The 20,319-nt window shown below is 44.5% G+C and overlaps 1 protein-coding gene across 1 annotated transcript; it reads right to left on the bottom strand.

The window, feature by feature from the left end:
- Nucleotides 1-4,067: 4,067 nt before the first annotated feature.
- On the bottom strand, nt 4,068-12,022 carry LOC139421858 (SH3 domain binding kinase family, member 3). The gene is made up of 4 exons (XM_071172989.1): nt 11,564-12,022; nt 8,309-8,453; nt 6,328-6,530; nt 4,068-5,281 (listed from the first exon to the last, which is right to left on the bottom strand). The coding sequence occupies exons 1-4, from the start codon at nt 11,567-11,569 to the stop codon at nt 4,481-4,483; spliced, it is 1,155 nt and encodes a 384-aa protein (XP_071029090.1). The 5' UTR covers nt 11,570-12,022; the 3' UTR covers nt 4,068-4,480.
- Nucleotides 12,023-20,319: the final 8,297 nt, after the last annotated feature.

The following is a 20,319-nucleotide window of genomic DNA, read 5'->3' as shown; positions in this document are numbered from 1 at the left end:
TCAGGTGCCTTTTAGCAAACTCCAAAGCGGTCTGTCATGTGCCTTTTACTGAGGAGTGGCTTCCGTCTGGACACTCTACCATAAAGGTCTGATTGGTAGAGTGCTGTAGAGATGGTTGTCCTTCTGGATGGTTCGCCCATCTCCACAGAAGAACTCTAGAGCTCTGTCAGAGTGACCATCGGGTTCTTGGTCACCTCCCTGACTAAGGCCCTTCTCCTCCGACTGCTCAGTTTGGCCGGGCGGCCAGCTCTAGGAAGAGTCTTGGTGGTTCCAAATGTCCAAATAATTATGAAGGCCACTGTGTTCTTGGGGACCTTTAATGCTGCAGACATTGTTTGGTACCCTTCCCCAGATCTGTGCCTCGATACAATCCTGTCTCGGAGCTCTACGGACAAATCCTTCAACCTCATGGCTTGATATTTGCTTTGACATGCACTGTCAACTGTGCCTTTCCAAATCGTATTTTGCTTTGTAATTAATGGGCAGTGTGTAGATTGCTGTGATTTTGTATTCAAGCAATTTTAGACTAAGGCAGTAATGTATCAAAATGTGGAAAAAGTAAAGGAGTCTGAATACTTTCCGAAGGCTCTGTATATGGTGTCGACAGTGTTCCACAGAGATGCTGGCCCATGTTGACTCCAATGCTTCCCACAGTTGTGTCAAGTAGGCTGGATGTCCTTTGGGTGGTAGACCATTCTTGATACACACAGGAAACTATTGATCTTGAAAAACCCAGCAGCATTACAGTTCTTGACACACTCAACCCGGTGCGCCTGGCACCTACTACCATACCCCGTACCCACGCACTTAAATATTTTGTATTGTCCATTCACCCTCTAAGTGGCACACATACACAATCCATGTCTTAATTGTCTCAAGGCTTAAAAATCCTTATTTAACCGGTCTCCTCCCCTTCATCTACACTGATTAAAGTGGATTTAACAAGTGGCATCAATAAGGGATCATCTTTCACCTGGATTCACCTGGTCAGTCTATGTCGTGGAAACAGCAGGTGTTCTTAATGTTTTGTACACTTAGTGAATATTATATTTAATGAATTATAAACAGTTCGGGAACCAAACATTCTAAATGAATGGGGGAATATGTTGGGATTAACAGTAACTTCACTGATGAATATATATTTCACGGGGCATTGATAAACATTGACAAATTGACACAATTAAATAAATAGTGTGCAAGTATTGGCGGGAGTCAGTGTCAATAATGGAGAGAGACGTGCCTACAGCGTATCTTCACCACACACCCCTCCCCTTATTCTGGTCTCCACATTGTCAATGACGTAGGGGCGTTCCCTTCAACTGAAATCATTGGGGTTGAGTATTTCTAACCATCCCCCTTAAAAGCACACACTACCCAAACTAATGGGCATGTGACAGCAAGGCAGAATGGCTCATTCCAAATGAGCACTGGGTACATGATACATATTGATTAACATGATATGTACATTTGGTGAATGTAGATTGGCGGAGCAAATAAAGGAACATCATAGCAGTTGCCCTGAGGCAGATGAACACTTCCCCCCTAAACACCCGTCCACTAATCTTTTGGCAATGCGGTGGCCACAAACTTCCCCGCGTGGGCTTTTGTTGAAGCAGGTAAGGGAGCATTCTCTCCCGAATGATGCACAGTGGACACTGGGGTTGTCTCCAGATCCCCCATCAGTGACACAACTTCCATGCCACACCCAGGAACGTGCCTTGGAAAGAGCACACCCTCTCCTTTCCAGGCTCTGGAGAGAGCTCGGTCATAATCAATTCAGTGGCCATAATCAATTCAGTGTCAGACTTACAACTGGGAACTCTGAAAAATACTAGTTCAAATCATGACGTCAGTGATCTTCAGGTCGGAAAGTCGTAGCTCTAGAAAGAGGACCTAGTTCCCAAGGTGGAATTCCGAGTTGGATGACTGTTCAAATAGATTTTTCCCAGTCTGAGCAGTGGTGTGCCTGGAGAAGTGGGTATTCTCTAATAGTGAAACACAAAAATCTAAACGGCCGCCAGGCGAAGGAAAGGCGCCCTGTGTGAAACATGATATGAGAAACAGTGACATACACTCTGAATGACCTAAAATCAGCCAGGCCAACCCAAGCTGTACCGTGCAGAAGGCTAATAGTAGGTCTACTATTGAAACAGATGAACCGAGTCAGAAATTCACAGGTTTCAGAAGTCACACTAAAAAATTGGATGTTCTAAGTCCATAACAGTGCTTAAACCATATCAGGAGACCTCTTTTGAGGTCTGGGAAAAATCTCAGAAATGTTGATTTTTAGAGTAGTTACCCTTTAATTCAAGTGTGCAGACACCTAGCATTATTGTTTGTGGTGTTTCTGTAGCACATGAGATGGAATTTGTAAAATGTCCACTGGATTGTCCACTGGCCACTGGATTGATGCAAATAATATCTTGGTATCATTCTGCAGTGGGGTAAAGTACTTAGGTAGTAATACTTGAAAGTACTACTTAAGTAGTATTTTGGGGCATCTGAGCTAAACGACTAGGGAACTCAAACTGGGAACTCTGGGGGAGGGGGGGGGGGAACTCAAACTGGGAACTCTGGGGGGGGGGGGGAACTCAAACTGGGAACTCTGGGGGGGGGGGGGGAACTCAAACTGGGAACTCGGGGGGGGGGGGGGGGGGGGACTTAAACTGGGAACTCTGGGGGGGGACTCAAACTGGGAACTCTGGGGGAGGGGGGGGGAACTCAAACTGGGAACTCTGGGGGGGGGGGGGGGGGGGGGGGGACTCAAACTGGGAACTCTGGGGGGGGGGGGGGGGGGGGGGGGGGAACTCAAACTGGGAATTCGGGGGGGGGGGGGGGGGGGGGGGACTCAAACTGGGAACTCTGGGGGGGGGGGGGGGACTCAAACTGGGAACTCTGGGGGGGGGGGGGGGGGGAACTCAAACTGGGAACTCTGGGGGGGGGGAACTCAAACTGGGAAAATAATTTTGAACGGTCATCCAAGTCGGAATTTCAACTCGGGAACTCGAGCCTCTTTCTGGAGCTCCGACCTGAAGATCACTGACGTCATTCCCAGTTGTTTTGAACTGGGAAATGTCGGGACGAAAACCTCACACCATCATAAGGAAGACACCCCTCAGAGCGCCACCCATAGGAACAGCAGAGAACCAGAAAGGTCCGTTAGACCATCAACTTGACCCCGCCCTTATACATCAAAATCAAATATTACATCACGTTATTCACATCCTACCACAGAGATGAGAAACGTTTTTTCCCCGCTTTTTAATGGCCTCTCTCGATACCTCCTGCTGTACCAGTACCTCCTGCTGTACCAGTACCTCCTGTATACAGCCTCTCTCGATACCTCCTGCTGTACCAGTACCTCCTGTATACAGCCTCTCTCGATACCTCCTGCTGTACCAGTACCTCCTGTATACAGCCTCTCTTGATACCTCCTGCTGTACCAGTACCTCCTGCTGTACCAGTACCTCCTGTATACAGCCTCTCTCGATACCTCCTGCTGTACCAGTACCTCCTGTATACAGCCTCTCTCGATACCTCCTGCTGTACCAGTACCTCCTGTATACAGCCTCTCTAATGCTATTTTACTGCTGATTTTTAATGATTTGTTATTTGTATTTTTTCATGATCTATTTTTTTACTTAAACGTAATTTTCTTAAGGGCTTGTAAGTAAGCATTTCACTGTAAGGTCTACACCTGTTGTATTATACACATAAAATAGGATTTGATTTGATTTAACCGCCCCAACAGCTTAACATAGCCCTATACACACACAGCGGAGCATTCTGTCTATTGTGCTGACACAACGCAGCTGAGATATAGATTTTTTTACGTCAACCTGTCACTCAGTCATTGTAATTATTTAGCTATTTTTATATAGTGACATAAAACTAAAACTGAGGGGGCTAAAGTTTGAACTGAGGGGACAGAGCCCCCAGGTACACTTGTGGATAACCTAGTTTTGCTGATTTTTCACAAAATCCCTAGGTTTGTATATTGGAAATTTATTTTAAAAGAATACAAGGAAAAGTGTATTAGACAAACATAGAGAAGCAAGACATGTATATAAATACAAACTGGTTTATTCAGATATTTTTACAACATAAAGTGTCATAGAGTGATCATTATAATACTGCCTTTGTGTTGAAGGAGAACTAATTCATGTATTCTCTTAAGAGGCTAGCTGCCCCTAAGCCCACATGCACACTCACGATCATGTTCAAGCACGCACATACACAGGCAGGTATGGCACATGCACGCTCACACACACATATAATATTAAGTTGCATTACACTGTAGAGAACTATTACAAGGTAAAACATACAGCAATATCAAAATACAGTTGTCTCAATTCTATCAATGCAGAGTAAGAACTGTTCAGCAAAATATTCAGAATATCAACCTCTATAAAGCAAATATTGTCTTCCAAAATGTACAGTACATCTTAAAAATTATCGAACCTGTCTAGTATGAAACATTTTATCTCTCCCCTCTTCCCTCCCTCTCCCTCCCTTCCTCCACCGTTCCTGCCTCTCTTATTTTCCTGGCCTCCTTCTCTACCTCCTCTGCTTTCCTCTTCTCCTCTCTCTCCGTCTCAATCAACCAGGGCCCACCCAGGTAGCTGAGGATCTCATCAGGGCCTCCTCGAAGACTGGGCTGTGGGTTAAGCAGCTCCCTGAAAAGAGACATCACCAGTGGGCTGAAGCCTTCAAACTGTGGGGCCATAGGGTTCAACTTCTGATTCTTCTCCAGGCTCAGGATATTGTCCTTTTCACTTTCACCTTCACACCAAATTACTTCCTTTTCCCCTCTCAGCCCCTCGCTCCTTTCCTCCCTCTCCGTCTCGCGGTCGTACCACTCCTTGTACCTCCGGTAGGCGGGGTCATCGTGGGTTGTCTCTTCCCAGGGAAAGCATCCCGTCAGCAGGCAGTAGACCAGCACGCCCAGGGCCCAGCTGTCTATAGTGGTCTCCACTGTGATCCAAATGTTCTCCTCCTCCTCTCCATCCTCCTCTCTCTGCTCCCTCACTTTCTCGGATTCTTTGGCCTGCTCCACCTCAGGCGTGCAGAAGGGCGAGTCGTACCAGACGGCGCGGACGGTGCAGCCAGTGGGGCGGGCCAGGCCGAAGTCACCCAGTTTGACCCAGCGACAGGCACGGTCACACAGGAAGATGTTCTCTGGTTTGATGTCCCGGTGGACGAAGCCCATGGAGTGGAGGTATGAGACGGCACCACTCAGCTGAGACATCACCCTCTGGACACACTCTTCATCTACACCCACCTGGAGACAGAGAGAGAGATAGAGGGAGAAAGAGAAACAACAATATACTGTATTTCATTGTTTCATAAATGGTATGGCCTGGATTCTTTTTGGGTCCTAGTTTAACGTAGGCGGCTGCTAGGTTTAGTTTAGTAGTTATGTCACACAAAAAGCTTTATGTGGGTCACGATGCAAAAATGTTTAGGAACCACTGTTCTATCACGTTGTCCTCGTCCCACCCATAGATGCTAAAAGGATCGGAGACAGCAAACACCTTGTAATTTTTCACATTTACAAGTTAGACATTTAGCAGACGCTCTTCTCCAGCGCAACTTACAATTAGTGCATTCATCTGAAGATATCTAGGTCAGACAACAATACATCACAATTGTATCAAGGAAATTATCCCTCAACAAAGCATTTACCAGCAAAGTCAGTGCTAGGGTGAAAATAGGTGGGGGGAGGGGGCACTGTGAGAGTTATTTAAGATACTCTTCAAAGAGGTAGGGTTTCAGACGTTTTCAAAAAATGGGCATGACAATAGGGTAAAAGTTGTTCCACCATTGGGATGCCAGGACAGAGAAGAGCTTTGACAGGACCTGCCCTCCTGTAGAGGTGGGAGGCCCAAGAGACCAGAGGTGGCAGAACGAAGTGCTCAGGTTGGGATGTAGGGTTTGAACATAGCCTGAAGGTAAGGAGGTGCAGTTCCCCTTGCTGCTCTGTCGGCAAGCACCAGGGTCTTGAAGAGGATGCAAGCTTATCATCCACTGTAGGTTACTGGCATAGACCAACACAAACAAAGAGTCACTAGAGGGGACGAGGTGGAGGCCACTGGAGAGATTCCATTGAAGTCTTTATCATGTACTCACTGACAGAGGAAGAGGGCAACTGGGACCAGGGCAATTTGGAACAGTTGGGGTTGGTGGCAGCCAGAGGTCAGACTTCGGAGGAATTACAATACTGGGTCTGTGTTGTGCACTTAGCTTTAGTGCTTTGACATTGAAATGAAACACCTCTCATGTATGACTGACTCAGAGATTGTAAACAGATGTATGATTCTAACTGACCTCTGACACGATGACACTGTAGAGGTCTCCATAGAGACCAGCCTGCTGGGCGAAGACATAGTAGCAGGGGGTGGAGAAGAAGATACCCAGGGCCCGGGTGAGAGAGGGATGAGTGCAATAAGAAAGGGAGAGGTTGTATTCACGCAGGAAAGAGAAGAGGGATGTGGACTGGCGGGGGAAGAACTTCAGAGCCATGGGAGTGCCTGATGGAGAGGAGGAGAGGCCCCAGAAATTATTTAGACATTAAAATCAAGTCAAAAACTGCACCAAAACATCAATAGATCAATTATAGAGTAAATCATGTTGTCATCACTGTGACCACATTGATAACATAAAAACATCCTGGCAGATTCCATATAGCCCCGGGGATGTCTAATTACATTACTTCCCTACTCTCTGGGGTTTAGATAGAGGACATCCAATGACTGTTTATGAATGGACAAAGCCATCGATCACGTGACAAAGTTATTTATTTACACAAAGATTCACCACGAAGATTGACAATTTTCCATTCACAATCATGGGGATCCCATTTTTTGCTAACAATGCCTGCAGTAACACAGTCGGCCTTGAACTTCTGTGGTTTCTGGGTTTTGGAGTAACTGATAAAAAAAAAAAAACTAACTAAGAAATTATATTGCCTGCAAAAATATTGTAATCAGATTACAGATATTTTGAAAAACTAGATGATTACTTCTTGGATTACTTTTCAATTCAGGAAGGATGCTTGCGAAAAAATACATTATGACACCTTTCTGTTTTGTCAATGACATTCAATTCAGCATTTAAAAAGGCATAAGTTTAAGTTTGTTCCATCTAAGTGAGTCTGACCACAAGTGATGACACACCAAATACGATTGATGGATAGTTTTTGTCTTCTTTTAGTGCCTCTTTAGGGGAAAGTAATCAGATTACTGAGTTTGAGTAATCCAAAAGTTACTGATTACAATTTTGGACAGATAACTAGAAACTGTTACGTACGACATTTAGAAAGTAACCCACCCGACCCTGCGTGGCTTCAATGAGAAGGGGCAGTCATTCTCCCCTGAGGAAACCCCACAGCAACTCTATCCCCAAGAATGTAGTAAAGCACTTCGCAACAGCAACACTCATGCTAACGGTTGAGTTGACACTATTTAAAGACACCTCTACCCTCACGTTGGACAAATAACCACTCACTGTTCACGTGTTTTATCCTCTGAACTGTAACCCCAGACCCCTTCAGACCCATATTTCACCAGAACAAATCACATTTATTAGTCACATGCGCTGAATACAACAGGTATAGAGACCTTATAGAGAGAGACCTTACAGTGAAATGCTTACTTACGAGCCCCTAACCAACAGTGCAGTTTTAAAAAAATATGATAAGAATAAGAGATACAATTAACAAGTAATTAAAGAGCAGCAGTAAAAAAATAACAATATATACAGGGGGGTGCTGGTACAGAGTCAATGTGTGGGGGCACCGGTTAGTTGAGGTAGTATGCAAATAGTATTTTATAGTCTGGGTGGCCAAATAGTCTGGGTGGCCATTTGATTAGATGTTCAGCAGTCTAATGGCTTGGGGGTAGAAGCTGTTTAGAAGCTGCTTGGACCTAGACTTGGTGCTCCGGTACCGCTTGCCGTGCGGTAGCAGAGAGATCAGTTTATGACTAGGGAGGCTGGAGTCTTTGACCATTTACAGGTGTGTTGTGGACACTAACAAGTTTAACGTTTTATTAGCTGTCTGGACGGGATACACATGGTTTATACCGTCCAGCTAAATGCTTACTGCCAGGTTCATTCTCGACAATTCAACAACAATAAGAAATTATAAAAGATAAGAATACGAACATAAAGTAAATGGCTCAGTAGAATAGAATAAATGTTTTAGCATAAGTATAATATCGGAAGGCATCATTTATAACGCCTGCCCACCCCATAACTCTCCATGACCAGGGTCAGGGACCACCACAGTGACCTCTGGTGCTTTACTGACCTCTCTTCTTGTGGACGGCCAGCATGACCTTGCCGTAGGATCCCTCTCCCAGCAGCTTGACCATCTGGAAGTGGTTGGAGGTCTCCAGAGTGGACATGGACTGGGCTGAGAGGAAACATAGCTCGTCCAGTTCCTGAGCTGCAGCCTGACAGAGAAAACAAGGAAACATGGTCAAATAGGGGGAACATTTTTCTAAGGAGTTGATGTTTCATTGCCAATGTCTTGTTACTCTAGCAGGAATTGACTAGGTTTATTAGCTACCGCGTTGCATGGTGAATAACCAACCAACACTGAAAATGGTCAACGGGGAGTGGGAATAAATACTAAGCACTTTATGACATATGCAATATAAATACATTTTAATTTATCAATTGAATGATTGATTAATTGATCAACTTGCTGATACATGCATGCTTGGGTGGATATGGTTCAGTGTCACCATAAAATGTACTGTTACAGGATGTCAGGCGACCTCAGGGATTACCATAAAATGTACTGTTACAGGATGTCAGGCAACCTCAGGGATTACCATAACATGTACTGTTACAGGATGTCAGGCAACCTCAGGGATTACCATAACATGTACTGTTACAGGATGTCAGGCAACCTCAGGGATTACCATAAAATGTGAGAAAATTATGAGATGAGAGGTTGGATGAATGTCACATTGGAGCAGCAAGAACATGCTGTATGTACATACCTACTGTCCCCTCAGTCCCCTGTGTCTATCATATCATCAGTATGACCCCATATATACATCTGCTGACCTCGTTAAAACAGGATCCCACCCCGCCTAAAGTAACACGCCAGCAAATGAGTCAGGGATGTAAAGACTGTTTGTGTAACACAGTGGATGAAGCTATAATAACACCAATAATTATCAGACCAAGGTGCAGCGTGATCTGGTTTCCACATGTTTATTAACTGAAAATGCAGAAAAACAATAAAGAATGAACAAAATGTGAAGACAATGGTGTGCTCACAGGCAACTACACATAAACAATATCCCACAAAACACAGTAGGGAAATGGCTGCCTAAATATGATCCCCAATCAGAGACAACGATAAACAGCTGCCTCTGATTGGGAACCATACCAGGCCAACATAGAAACAAACAACCTAGATTACCCAACCTAGTCACACCCCGACCTAACCAAAATAGAGAATAAAAAGTCTGTATATGGTCAGGGCGTGACAGCTCGACCTTGCACATATATTTGTTGCATAATAGAGCATCAAAATGTCAAATAGGGGGTGCTTACAAGTGTACAGTGTGAAATGGAAATGTGTTATTTGCATATCCCACTCCCCCCCAGAGAGTGGGATTACAGCCAGGCATCAGCCGTTATTGACGGTGACCCTGGAGTAATTGTTTCGACAGATTTTCCACCTAGTCGGATCGGGGATTTGAACTAGCAACCTTTCGTTTACGGCCCACAGCTCTAACTTCTGTAATTACTTGAGTTGGGAGTAACATACTTTTGGATGTAACTGACAAAAGACTTGATTTGCATTGGCAAAGGTCAGGAGTTTGCACCTGTTACATAACAGAGTGAAATAAAGACAATACGGTCTTAGGAACAAACGTAAAAAACAGCAGTTACATGTTTTAACTTTCAGCTGCAGAATCTTCCATCTGATGAAACGCTCAGTTAATCTATCGGCGAGTTGGCTTTGAGTAAGTGGAGTTTTATTTTAGTGGACCATCTGAACTATCTGTGTCTTGTCACACAACAACGCCAAACATTTGATATGATGCCAAGAATACGCCAGCAGGGTCCAACCAGTCTGAATATGCTGCTGTTGGGCACGCTGGAGAAAATATAAAATACATTTCTAACATAAATGACAAACTCTATTTCTTGAATTGCACTGTTGGTTAAGGGCTTGTAAGTAAGCATTTCACGGTAAGGTCTGTACTGGTACCCCCTGTATATAGTCTCGCTATTGTTATTTTACTGCTGCTCTTTAATTTATTACTTGTTACTTTTATCTCTTATTCTTATCCATATTTTTTTTAACTGCATTGTTGGTTAGGGGCTCGTAAGTAAGCATTTCACTGTAACGTCTAAATGTGTTGTATTTGGCGCATGTGACAAATAACATTTGATTTCATAGTCTACATTGGGTCAAAGGTCATTATTTCCCTCAGCCCAATTTCATATGAAAGCACTGAAAATATGAACTCCTTTGGATCACAATCAGGAATGGTATCATTTCCATGTCAATTCAGAGAATGAATTGAAATGTGCCTATCTTCAATGAGGACTTTTCAATTGATTGATTGAATTCACTCTTAATTTAAATGAAATTGACCCCCGGCTAGCACTGATCACTATGTCCAATGACGTTTCCCAATTGACACCAATTGCGTAACTTGTTGCTGCAACAGGTGGAAGACAGTTGCCCCAGACTCACCCACCTGACATTCACTGTGTCCTTGTAACCTGAGGTGATTATGAATTAATCCCTTATTGGTCAATGAATCCCCCTGTCGATAAGAGCTAGCTGTAATTGAAATATTGGCCTCTATGACAGTATTATGAGCTGTCGGAAGACTAACGCTATTAACAGATTTAAAGACAAGTAAAACCAGTAAAGATATAAACACTGGAAGCTGAAAAGCCTCTCTACTATGTGCTCCTTTCTGGACCCGTGTCCGTGGCAACCACTGACACCCCCAACTGAACACCCCCGTATGAAGACATGTCTATATTACAACGTCACTTCACTATGCAGATACTAGTGTCAGAGTGATGTTACTGTATTTACAGACCCATAAACATTATACCATTGTCCATAGAATGTGACCCCCGAAACAAACTAAGTCCAATGCAACATCTGACAGCAGGCTAAATCAAATCAAATCAAAAGAAAATCAAAGTTTATTGGTTGCGTAAAGCCGTTCAGCAGATGCTATAATGGGTGCAGTGAAAGGCTTGACTTACTAGCTGCTAACGATGCAGTAAAAATGTCAAACAATACACAAATCATGAATCTACTTGTAAACACAGTGGTTCTATGTTTATATGACTATAGTGCAATGTCATATCAGCCTCCTGTCGATGTAGTGGGGCGAGGAAGACATTGGCTGTATAAAAAAATCCCATAGTTGTCTTTGTGTATTTATGACTATTTTGCGATGGAATTTCTCTGCAGTTGGTATAGTGGAAATTAAAATATATGACACCGCCACTTTTCATACAATTTGCATAAGGACAACAGTAGCTGAATTTTAAAGAAACGTCCACTTACTGTCATTGTAGAGTTTTCTCAAATGGGAACGTCTGTCTCTGTTCAGCTTGTCTGGGTCCTCGTCAGCATCGACATAGACTTCAACAACTTCCTGACCCTTTGTAGGTCTGCTGTTGGTCTGCTGCTGTTCTGTTCCTAACTATTGTCTTTCACTGGTGATCTACTCTTTAGGAGATCTGTATCGGAGCACAAGTGGCTGTTATTGTTACTTTGTCTCTGCAGGTCCATGCGCTGGTAGTTTTTATAGCAGACACTGAGGATATCTACCTTCCTATCCCTCAGGACCTTGGTACTTACCTTGTCTCTCTCCCTGAGAGACCACCACTTCACTCACTCTCTGTCTCCTCCCCTCTCTCTATCCCCCTCCTCCCTCTCTCCTGCTCTCCCCTCCTACCTCCCTCCCTCTCTCTGTCCCTAACACACACTCTCTCACTCAATCTAAGTTCCCCCACTTGTTTTACCAAACAAATATGCATGTACCATAGTTGTAAGGTATTCCAACCCTCTCCCTCTCCCCACGTGTCCTTAGCCCCCTCCCTCTCAATGTCAGTGTTAATGTTGAAATATGCCCATTCTGTCAGTCTGCCTGTCTACATTAGCCCTGTAACCCATTCATTGTGCTCTCTCTCTCTCTCTCTCTCTCTCTCTCTCTCTCTCTCTCTCTCTCTCTCTCTCTCATACACAACCACCCCTCCCCATACTCTGTTCTCCTCTCTGTCTTTCTCACCCTCTCACTCAGTCTTACTCCGTGAATTCCTTCCACAGTGTTTGGATTCCGTATCTAATCAACAGACGTGGTGGATTAGGACAGTCTGATTGAGCTAACAAGCTGTTTCCACCATCACTGTATCTGATGGAGTTTAGCTTCCAATGACTTCTCCTGCCAATCTGCATGTTGTATTAAATCCCTATTACTCAACATATCTCTGCTCTCTGGTCTCTCCCTCACTCTCTCTCCTTCTCCCTCTCTCTCCCTCTCTCTCCCTCTCTCCTTCTTTATCTCACACACATTCACTCTCGTCTCTCCCTCTCTCTCCCTCTCTCCTTCTCTCACACACGTACACTCTCGTCTCTCCCTCACTCTCACTCCTTCTCTCACACACATACACTCTCGTCTCTCTCCTTCTCTCTCACATACATGCACTCACTCTCTCTCCTTCTCTCTCACACACATGCACTCTCTCGTCTCTCCCTCACTCTTACTATCTCACACACACATACACTCTCTCGTCTATCCCTCACTCTCTCTCTCACACACATACACGATCGTCTCTCATTCACTCTCACTCTCTCTCCTTCTCTCTCACACACATACACTCTCTCGTCTCTCCCTCTCCCTCACTCTCACTCTCTCTCCTTCTCTCACACACATACACTCTCGTCTCTCCCTCACTCTCACTCTCTTTCCTTCTCTATCTCACACACATACACTCTCTCGTCTCTCCCTCACTCTCACTCTCTCTCCTTCTCTGTCTCACACACATACACTCTCTCGTCTCTCCCTCACTCTCACTCTCTCTCCTTCTCTGTCTCACACACATACACTCTCGTCTCTCCCTCACTCTCACTCTCTCTCCTTCTCTATCTCACACACACACAATCTCTCGTCTCTCCCTCACTCTCTCTCCCTCTCCTTTCTCTCACACAAAACACTCTCTCTCTTTCTGCCTCCTGCTCTCTCAAGCAGTGAAGTGAAATCAAGTGTTGTGCATAAACATACATTTTTAAAACCCATGTCCTCTGAACTCTTAGTCAGCCTCAAAGTTTAGAAAAGCCTAATGCATTAGTCATCTATTTTTCATCATACAAAACATATATTTTTGGTATGCTCTCAAAGCTACATTTCTGGCTTTCCCCTTTCTCCCTACTTATCTTCCTCTGTGTTCCACATTTCTCCCTCCCTCCCCCTCCCTCCCTCCCTCCCCCTCCCTCCCTCCCTCCCTCCCTCCCTCCCTCCCTCCCTCCCTCCCTCCCTCCCTCCCTCCCTCCCTCCCTCCCTCCCTCCCTCCCTCCCTCCCTCCCTCCCTCTAGTCCAAACTGTATTATGTCCCATCATCTGTGAGTGACAAAGCTAACAGCTGAAACTTTACCTTACCAAACAGCTTAATACCACAGTGCCGTCAACATGTCAACTCCTTTTCCCTGCTTAGTGCCAATGAACTGGGACCTCTTCTACATCTCTCTCCCCCGACACCCTCCTTCTCTTTCTATCTACTCAGATTTCCCCTGATACTACATACTACTGTACTATTATTGCTGAGGGCTCTCGCTCTCTGTGTGTTGTGTAACTAAAACACAGGCTGTTATAGCAACCACCCGTATACACTCAGGTTACTACAGCTGCTGGGTGGCCTGACGGGCGGGGGCGCGGGGGGGGGGGGGGGGGGGGGGGACCTGGTCCGCTCTGTGGGCTCCCCATGCCCCTGCTGTGACAACCTGCCACCACTCCACCAGGAACATGTCTCATCACTACCTATCACTACCCAGCCTACTCTGCTTAAATTATTATAATTTCACACACACACACACACACACACACACACACACACACACACACACACACACACACACAACACACACACGCACGCACACGCAAGCCACATATACTGTACATACACATGCGTATACACTTGTACGCACACACGCTCATACACACACCAGCATGCAGAAACGTACGCTCGCATACACACACTCGCTCCTGCCATTCACAAAACATTGTTGCTGACAGAGACAGACAAACGACATAGTGTACCTTTCTGCTCCTAAATGACTACAGATAGCACAGATAGCACAGATAGCACAGATAATACAGATAGCCTTTTTGCAGTTTTTTCTGATTGCTTTGGCACTATCTTTGAAACTATAGGCTATTTTTGCAAAACTCTACACACTAACCACAAAACCTTACACCAAACCAGCAAAACATTATACAACTCTTGCAGAGGCAAACAATTCTTGCAAAACTCTTCAAAAGCTTTAAAAAAATGTGTGTTTATGCGTAAATTCAGGACACACAAACCATCATTTGAATAAGCAGACGAAGAACCAACTAGGCACTGATAGTATGAATGAAAAACACTTGTGGCTTTTGCTTTTTCTGTGTGCAGGGCATAGCAGTTTGCAATAAAGTTTTGTCATAGCTGTAGTAAACACACATGCACACAGGTGTCCAAATTTGTAAAGTATGGCTGTGTATTGCGAACATAACACACTATCAAACCAAAGAGGAAAATAATTGTCTTTTTTTTTCTCAAAATGTTCTAACACTCCTCAAACAACAAAAGCGCAGTAGAAGAAAACAAAAACATTTGTTCCAGAAAAAAAAGAACAGAACAAAATGAAGTTACTGTCAAGTTCTGACCTTAGTTCTTTTATTATGTCTTTTTTTTTATATGGTCAGGGCGTGAGTTGGGTGGGTTGTCTATGTTCCTTTTTCTATGTTGTGTTTTGCTTTTGGCCTGGTATGGTTCTCAATCAGAGGCAGGTGTCGTTAGTTGTCTCTGATTGAGAATCATACTTAGGTAGCTTTTTTTCACCTGTGTTTCGTGGGTGATTATTTTCTGTTCTGTGTTTTGTATTTCACCGTTCAGGACTGTTTCATTTTCGTTCTCGTTGTTTTTGTTTTGTGTTCATATAATAAATACAATATGGACACTTACCACGCTGCGCATTGGTCCTCCGATCCTTCTTACTACACCTCCTCAGAAGAGGACGACGAGAATCGTTACAGCTACATCTCACCTTCTTTGTGGGTCTGGCCATAAGACTTCATCCACATCACATGTGATGTTGTCTTGAGTTAGGCAGCGTGGAAAGTATGGCCTGGAGGGCCATATCCAGGCCTGGCATGACCCCTGACCCATGTCTCCACAAGCCTCCTCTATTGCCTGTAGAAGGGGTGTGCGTTGGTGGGGCTGGTGATCATACACCTTCCAACGCCATGCAGAGAAGAATTCTTCAATAGGAATCAAGAACGGAGAGTATGGGGGAGATTGAGTGCGATGAAAAGTGGGTGACCTGTGAACCAATTGCGGATCACAGCAGCCCGTTGGAAACTAACATTGTCCCAGATGATACCTGGGCTGCTCTGGACCCTGGTTATTTGGGATTACTCTGTTGTGGTGGGTGTCCAGAAATGTGATAATGTGTGCAGTGTTGTATGGGCCTAGGATTGCATGATGGTGAAGGACTACTTTTTGACTAATAGCCACACACATTGTTATGTTGCCATCACGTTGTCCCGGGACGTTGATGATGGCACGGTGTCCGATGATATTTCCTTGTTTTTGCAAGGTTGAAACCTGCCTTGTCCACATCTGTATGTTAGCTCATTTTGCACTGCATCTACTTCTAGCTCCATGACTCTCTTAACTCTTAAAGACAAGACAAAACAATGTAGCACAGTACGAAAAGACAGGGATCAGTCAATATGATGTAGCACCATACACTTCCAGATCCAGTACCAATGATCGGATAGTAAAGCTTACCTGCACATATTCATATCTCAGTTGTTTTACACAGTCTGAGTTTCTTTCGAAAGGGACCTTGTACAGCTGCCTCATCCTAACTCTATTGCGTTTCAGTAGACGAGACAGTGCAGAGAGACTCACTCTGTTGACGTTGTGGAATATGGTGTTATCTGACATTATGTGGTCCTGCAGTTCTCTGAGTCTGCATTTATTTCCAATGACCATATTTACTGCTCCTGCTCTGGGGTGAACAGTCGACCTCTTCCACCAGATACTGGTTTTCTTGCAGTTCTGTTAAAACATTTGAATGGTTTTAGTGAGATATCCTTCTCACTATGAAAGTTCAGTACATATTACTGTACCAGTAAGACTACAGCACTTACTTACCAGTTCTCATTTTGAAATATCCGGGTGATACCTGCAACAGTATAGCGGCTCAGATTTGGTTGAACCCGTTGCCCAGCCTCCCTCATGCTCATCCCATGGTTGACAACATGGTCAACCACAGTCACTCTGATTTCATCAGTTATTGTGTTCCTGACTCCCCTTCCTCTTCCTCTTCCTTTTCCCTGTCCTCTCCTTCTCTCCCATCCTACATCACATCTTCCTTCTCCTCCTCCTCCTCTTACTTCTTCACCTCCTCGTCCTCCTCGTTCTCCTCTTCCTCCTCCTCGTCCTCCTCTAGTTCTCAGCCGTCTTGCTCTCTGTCAATATTGACCTCCATTGTTGTCCAAACCAAATGTTTACCTGTGGCCTAATTATAGTGCTCAAGCTCTGATTTGTAAGTGAACTCATTATCTAAAAGTGTTTTCACATGTGTCAATGTGGAAAGGCAATTATTAACAAAATAGTGTAGCAATGTAGAGACCAATATTTACAGTTTTGCTAGAAGTGTGTTATTAAATTGCAAATTGAGTGTAAAGCAGTGAGTTGTGTTTACAGTGTTGCAAAAAGTGTGTTATAAAATTACAAACTGAGGGTAAAGCAGTTTGGCACACTTGGTAAGTACATTGCCTACAAGTGTTAATGGTTTCAGAGAACGTGCTTCAAGAATCATTGTTAGTGTTTAAGCATTCAGAATAAACTGTAATACGTGTAATGACAGCATTGTGGTACCTGTATAACAGGTTCATCTGTCCCCTGTCCTTCTGCAATTCTTGCTAGTGGCAGAATAAGAACTATTTTATGTTTGCACTTAATACATTTTGCATTAAAAGGAATGGTTAGCATTTGTTATATATTGTGTCCTACTTGTTTCAATTATCATACGATCCATCAAGTAATGTCAAATAAAATCTCCCTAACACAATCCAATCTTAGAGCATGACCCAAGGGCAACCTACCATCACTACCCCGACCCACCTTTCAAGAAACACTAAGAAGGATTTTACATTGCAACTCTTGCATAGACTATATTTCTTTGAAACACCAAAGCATATTTGTGTGTTTTCCTATGTGCCTGTCTGATCAGTGCTGGACCCACACCCTCTCAAGTGTCCCCAGCAATCCTGACAGAGCATAGGGGGAGACACACAGAGACACAGAGAGAGAGAGAGAGAGAGCGCCAGGGGAGTTTTGTTGTCTGTGACTCCGGTAGAATTTGTGGCAAAAATATAAACGCAAAAATATTAACGCCACATACAACTATTTCAAACATTTTACTGACTTACAATTCATATTTGGACATTTAGGCACTAATATATGGATATTAGGGGAATACAGATATGCATGTTTGTCACAGATACCTTAAAAAGGGTAGGGGTGTGGATCAGAAAACCAGTCAGTGTCTCATGCAGCATAAGCCATCTTCTTCGCATAGAGTTGATCAGGCTGTTGATTGTGCCCTGTGAAATATTGTCAGACTCCTCATCAATGGCTTTACGAAGTTGCTGGATATTGGCGGGAACTGGAACACGCTGTTGTACATGTCAAACCTGAGCATCCCAAACCTGCTCATTGGGTGACTTGTCTGGTGAGTATGCAGGCAATGGAAAAACTGAGACATTTTCTGCTTTGTTTCAGAACATTCAATTCTCTGGAAACAGCTCTGGTGGACATTCCTGCAGTCAGCATGCCAATTGCATACTCCCCCAAAACTTGACACATCTGTGGCATTGTATTGTGTGACGAAGGATATATGCTCACTAACAGGGATGTAAACAAAATTGTTCACAAAATGTGAATTAAATAAGCTTTTGGGTCTTTTATTTCAGCTCATGAAACATGGGACCAACACTTTACATGTTGAGTTTATATTTTGATTCAGTGTAGATAGTGGATAAAAGGAGGAGTTGTGACCCACATGTATAGCAGCTCTTATAATGGTCCTCTGATCTGTTGACCACCATGCATTATCATGGTTCAGCTGGGTTCTGACGCTATACTGTACATCTCTGTAAAATATGCTGGAGGTTACCTCTGTGTGGGTGCTATATGCTACAGTAGTGTTATTGAGGGCAATTCACACAGCCACCCACAGCAGACATACACATGTCCCAGACACACAATGTCCCAGGCTCAGAGGTGTCCTGTTGGGTTAGGGTTATAGGTTGAGGTTATGGGGTTAGGAACTGGGAAACGTGATCTCTGGACATTACCATCTGACTGTACCAAGTGAATTTCTAAAAAGAGCTCTACAAATGTGAAGGAAAAATGTGAGTGATTGATGCCTGTGGATGTGACAGCGCTTGCGGGATTGTGCCTGTTGAAAGATGATTCTCTTTTATTGTGATCATAGTTTTCATAATGATATGCACATGAACAGGGTCTCATGCCTTAGGAGGACAGGATAGATGCTTGGTGTTGAAGGACTTTCGCCAGGGAGGGAGTCTCACTGCAGGGGAAAATAGAGAGGTGTTTATGATCACTATTCATACCAGCGGAAACCAGAGCAACAATAAGATTACATAACACGCTTCTGTGTGAATCTGAATGTGAAGAATGTGGATGAGAGGAATAGTTCCATTCACAACGAGGTGATTTATATGAGCTGATTTTATTTATAGCTCAATATTTGCTACTGGTTTTGCTTCTAAATTTAGGAAGTGGGCCTGCAGGAACGTCAACCAACACACAACACAAGCCTAACCCTCTTGAAATCAATGTCAGACAAATCTCAACGATTTGTTGTCAACTGTCCCTTAGTAATATATATATTTGGTGATTTGTGTTGTGTTGGCCAGTATTTTATCCGGTCTTATTTGATAAATGCTTTGAAATATAAATATTGAAATATGCTTATATTATTAAAGTATATTCATATTTTATCATTTTTTTTCAAAAGTGCAAAACTCGCAAACAGTCACAATAATTATGTACAAACAAATAAACATACCTCGTGAAATAAAACATGGAATAAACGCATACCAGTATAGCGCATAAAAATAGACACATGACACAAAACAATCTCACACAAAGACATGAGGGGGAACAGAGGAATAAATACATGTAGTGTGATTGGGGAATGAAAACCAGGTGTGCATGGAACAAGACAAAACAAATGGATAAATGAAAAATGGAGCGGAGATGGCTAGAAAGCCGGTCATGTCGATTGCCGAACGCCGCCTGAACAAGGAGAGGAGCCGGCGGAAGTCGTGACAGTCCCCCCCCCCTGCGCACAGCTCCAGCTGCACGCCGACACCGGCCTCGGGGACAACCCGGAGGGCGAGGCGCAGGGCGATCTGGAACCCAGCACCTCGTCCTCCGGACCGTACCCCTCTAACTCCACTAGGTACTGAAGGCCCCTCGCCCGACGCCTCGAATCCAGGATGGAACGGACGGAGTAGGCAGGGGCCCCCTCAATGTCCAGAGGGTGTGGAGGAACCTCCCGCACCTCAAACTCCTGGAGCGGGCCAACCACCACCAGCCTGAGAAGAGACACATGGAACGAGGGGTTAATATGGTAATTGGGGGGAAGCTGTAACCTGTAACATACCTTGTTCAGTCTCCTCAGGACTTTAAATGGCCCCACAAAACGTGGGCCCAGCTTCCGGCAGGGCAGGCGGAGGGGCAGGTTTCCGGTCGAGAGCCAGACCCGGTCACCGGGACCTCACTTCGGTAACGGTCCGCGCTGGTCTTTTGGCGCAGCACGGCCTGCTGGAGGTGACCATGGGCGGCTTCCCATGTCTCCTCCTGAACCAATCGTCCACCGCGGATCCTCGGTCTGTCTCTGATGCCACGGTGCCAGAACTGGCTGGTACCCCAATACACACTGAAAGGGGGAGAGGTTAGTGGAGGAGTGGCGGAGCGAGTTCTGCGCCATCTCTGCCCAGGGCACGAACGCCGCCC

This window comes from Oncorhynchus clarkii, chromosome 2 (genome assembly GCF_045791955.1).
Source record: "Oncorhynchus clarkii lewisi isolate Uvic-CL-2024 chromosome 2, UVic_Ocla_1.0, whole genome shotgun sequence".
NCBI classification, from domain to species: domain Eukaryota; kingdom Metazoa; phylum Chordata; class Actinopteri; order Salmoniformes; family Salmonidae; genus Oncorhynchus; species Oncorhynchus clarkii.
This window is presented reverse-complemented; position numbering and strand designations above follow the sequence as displayed.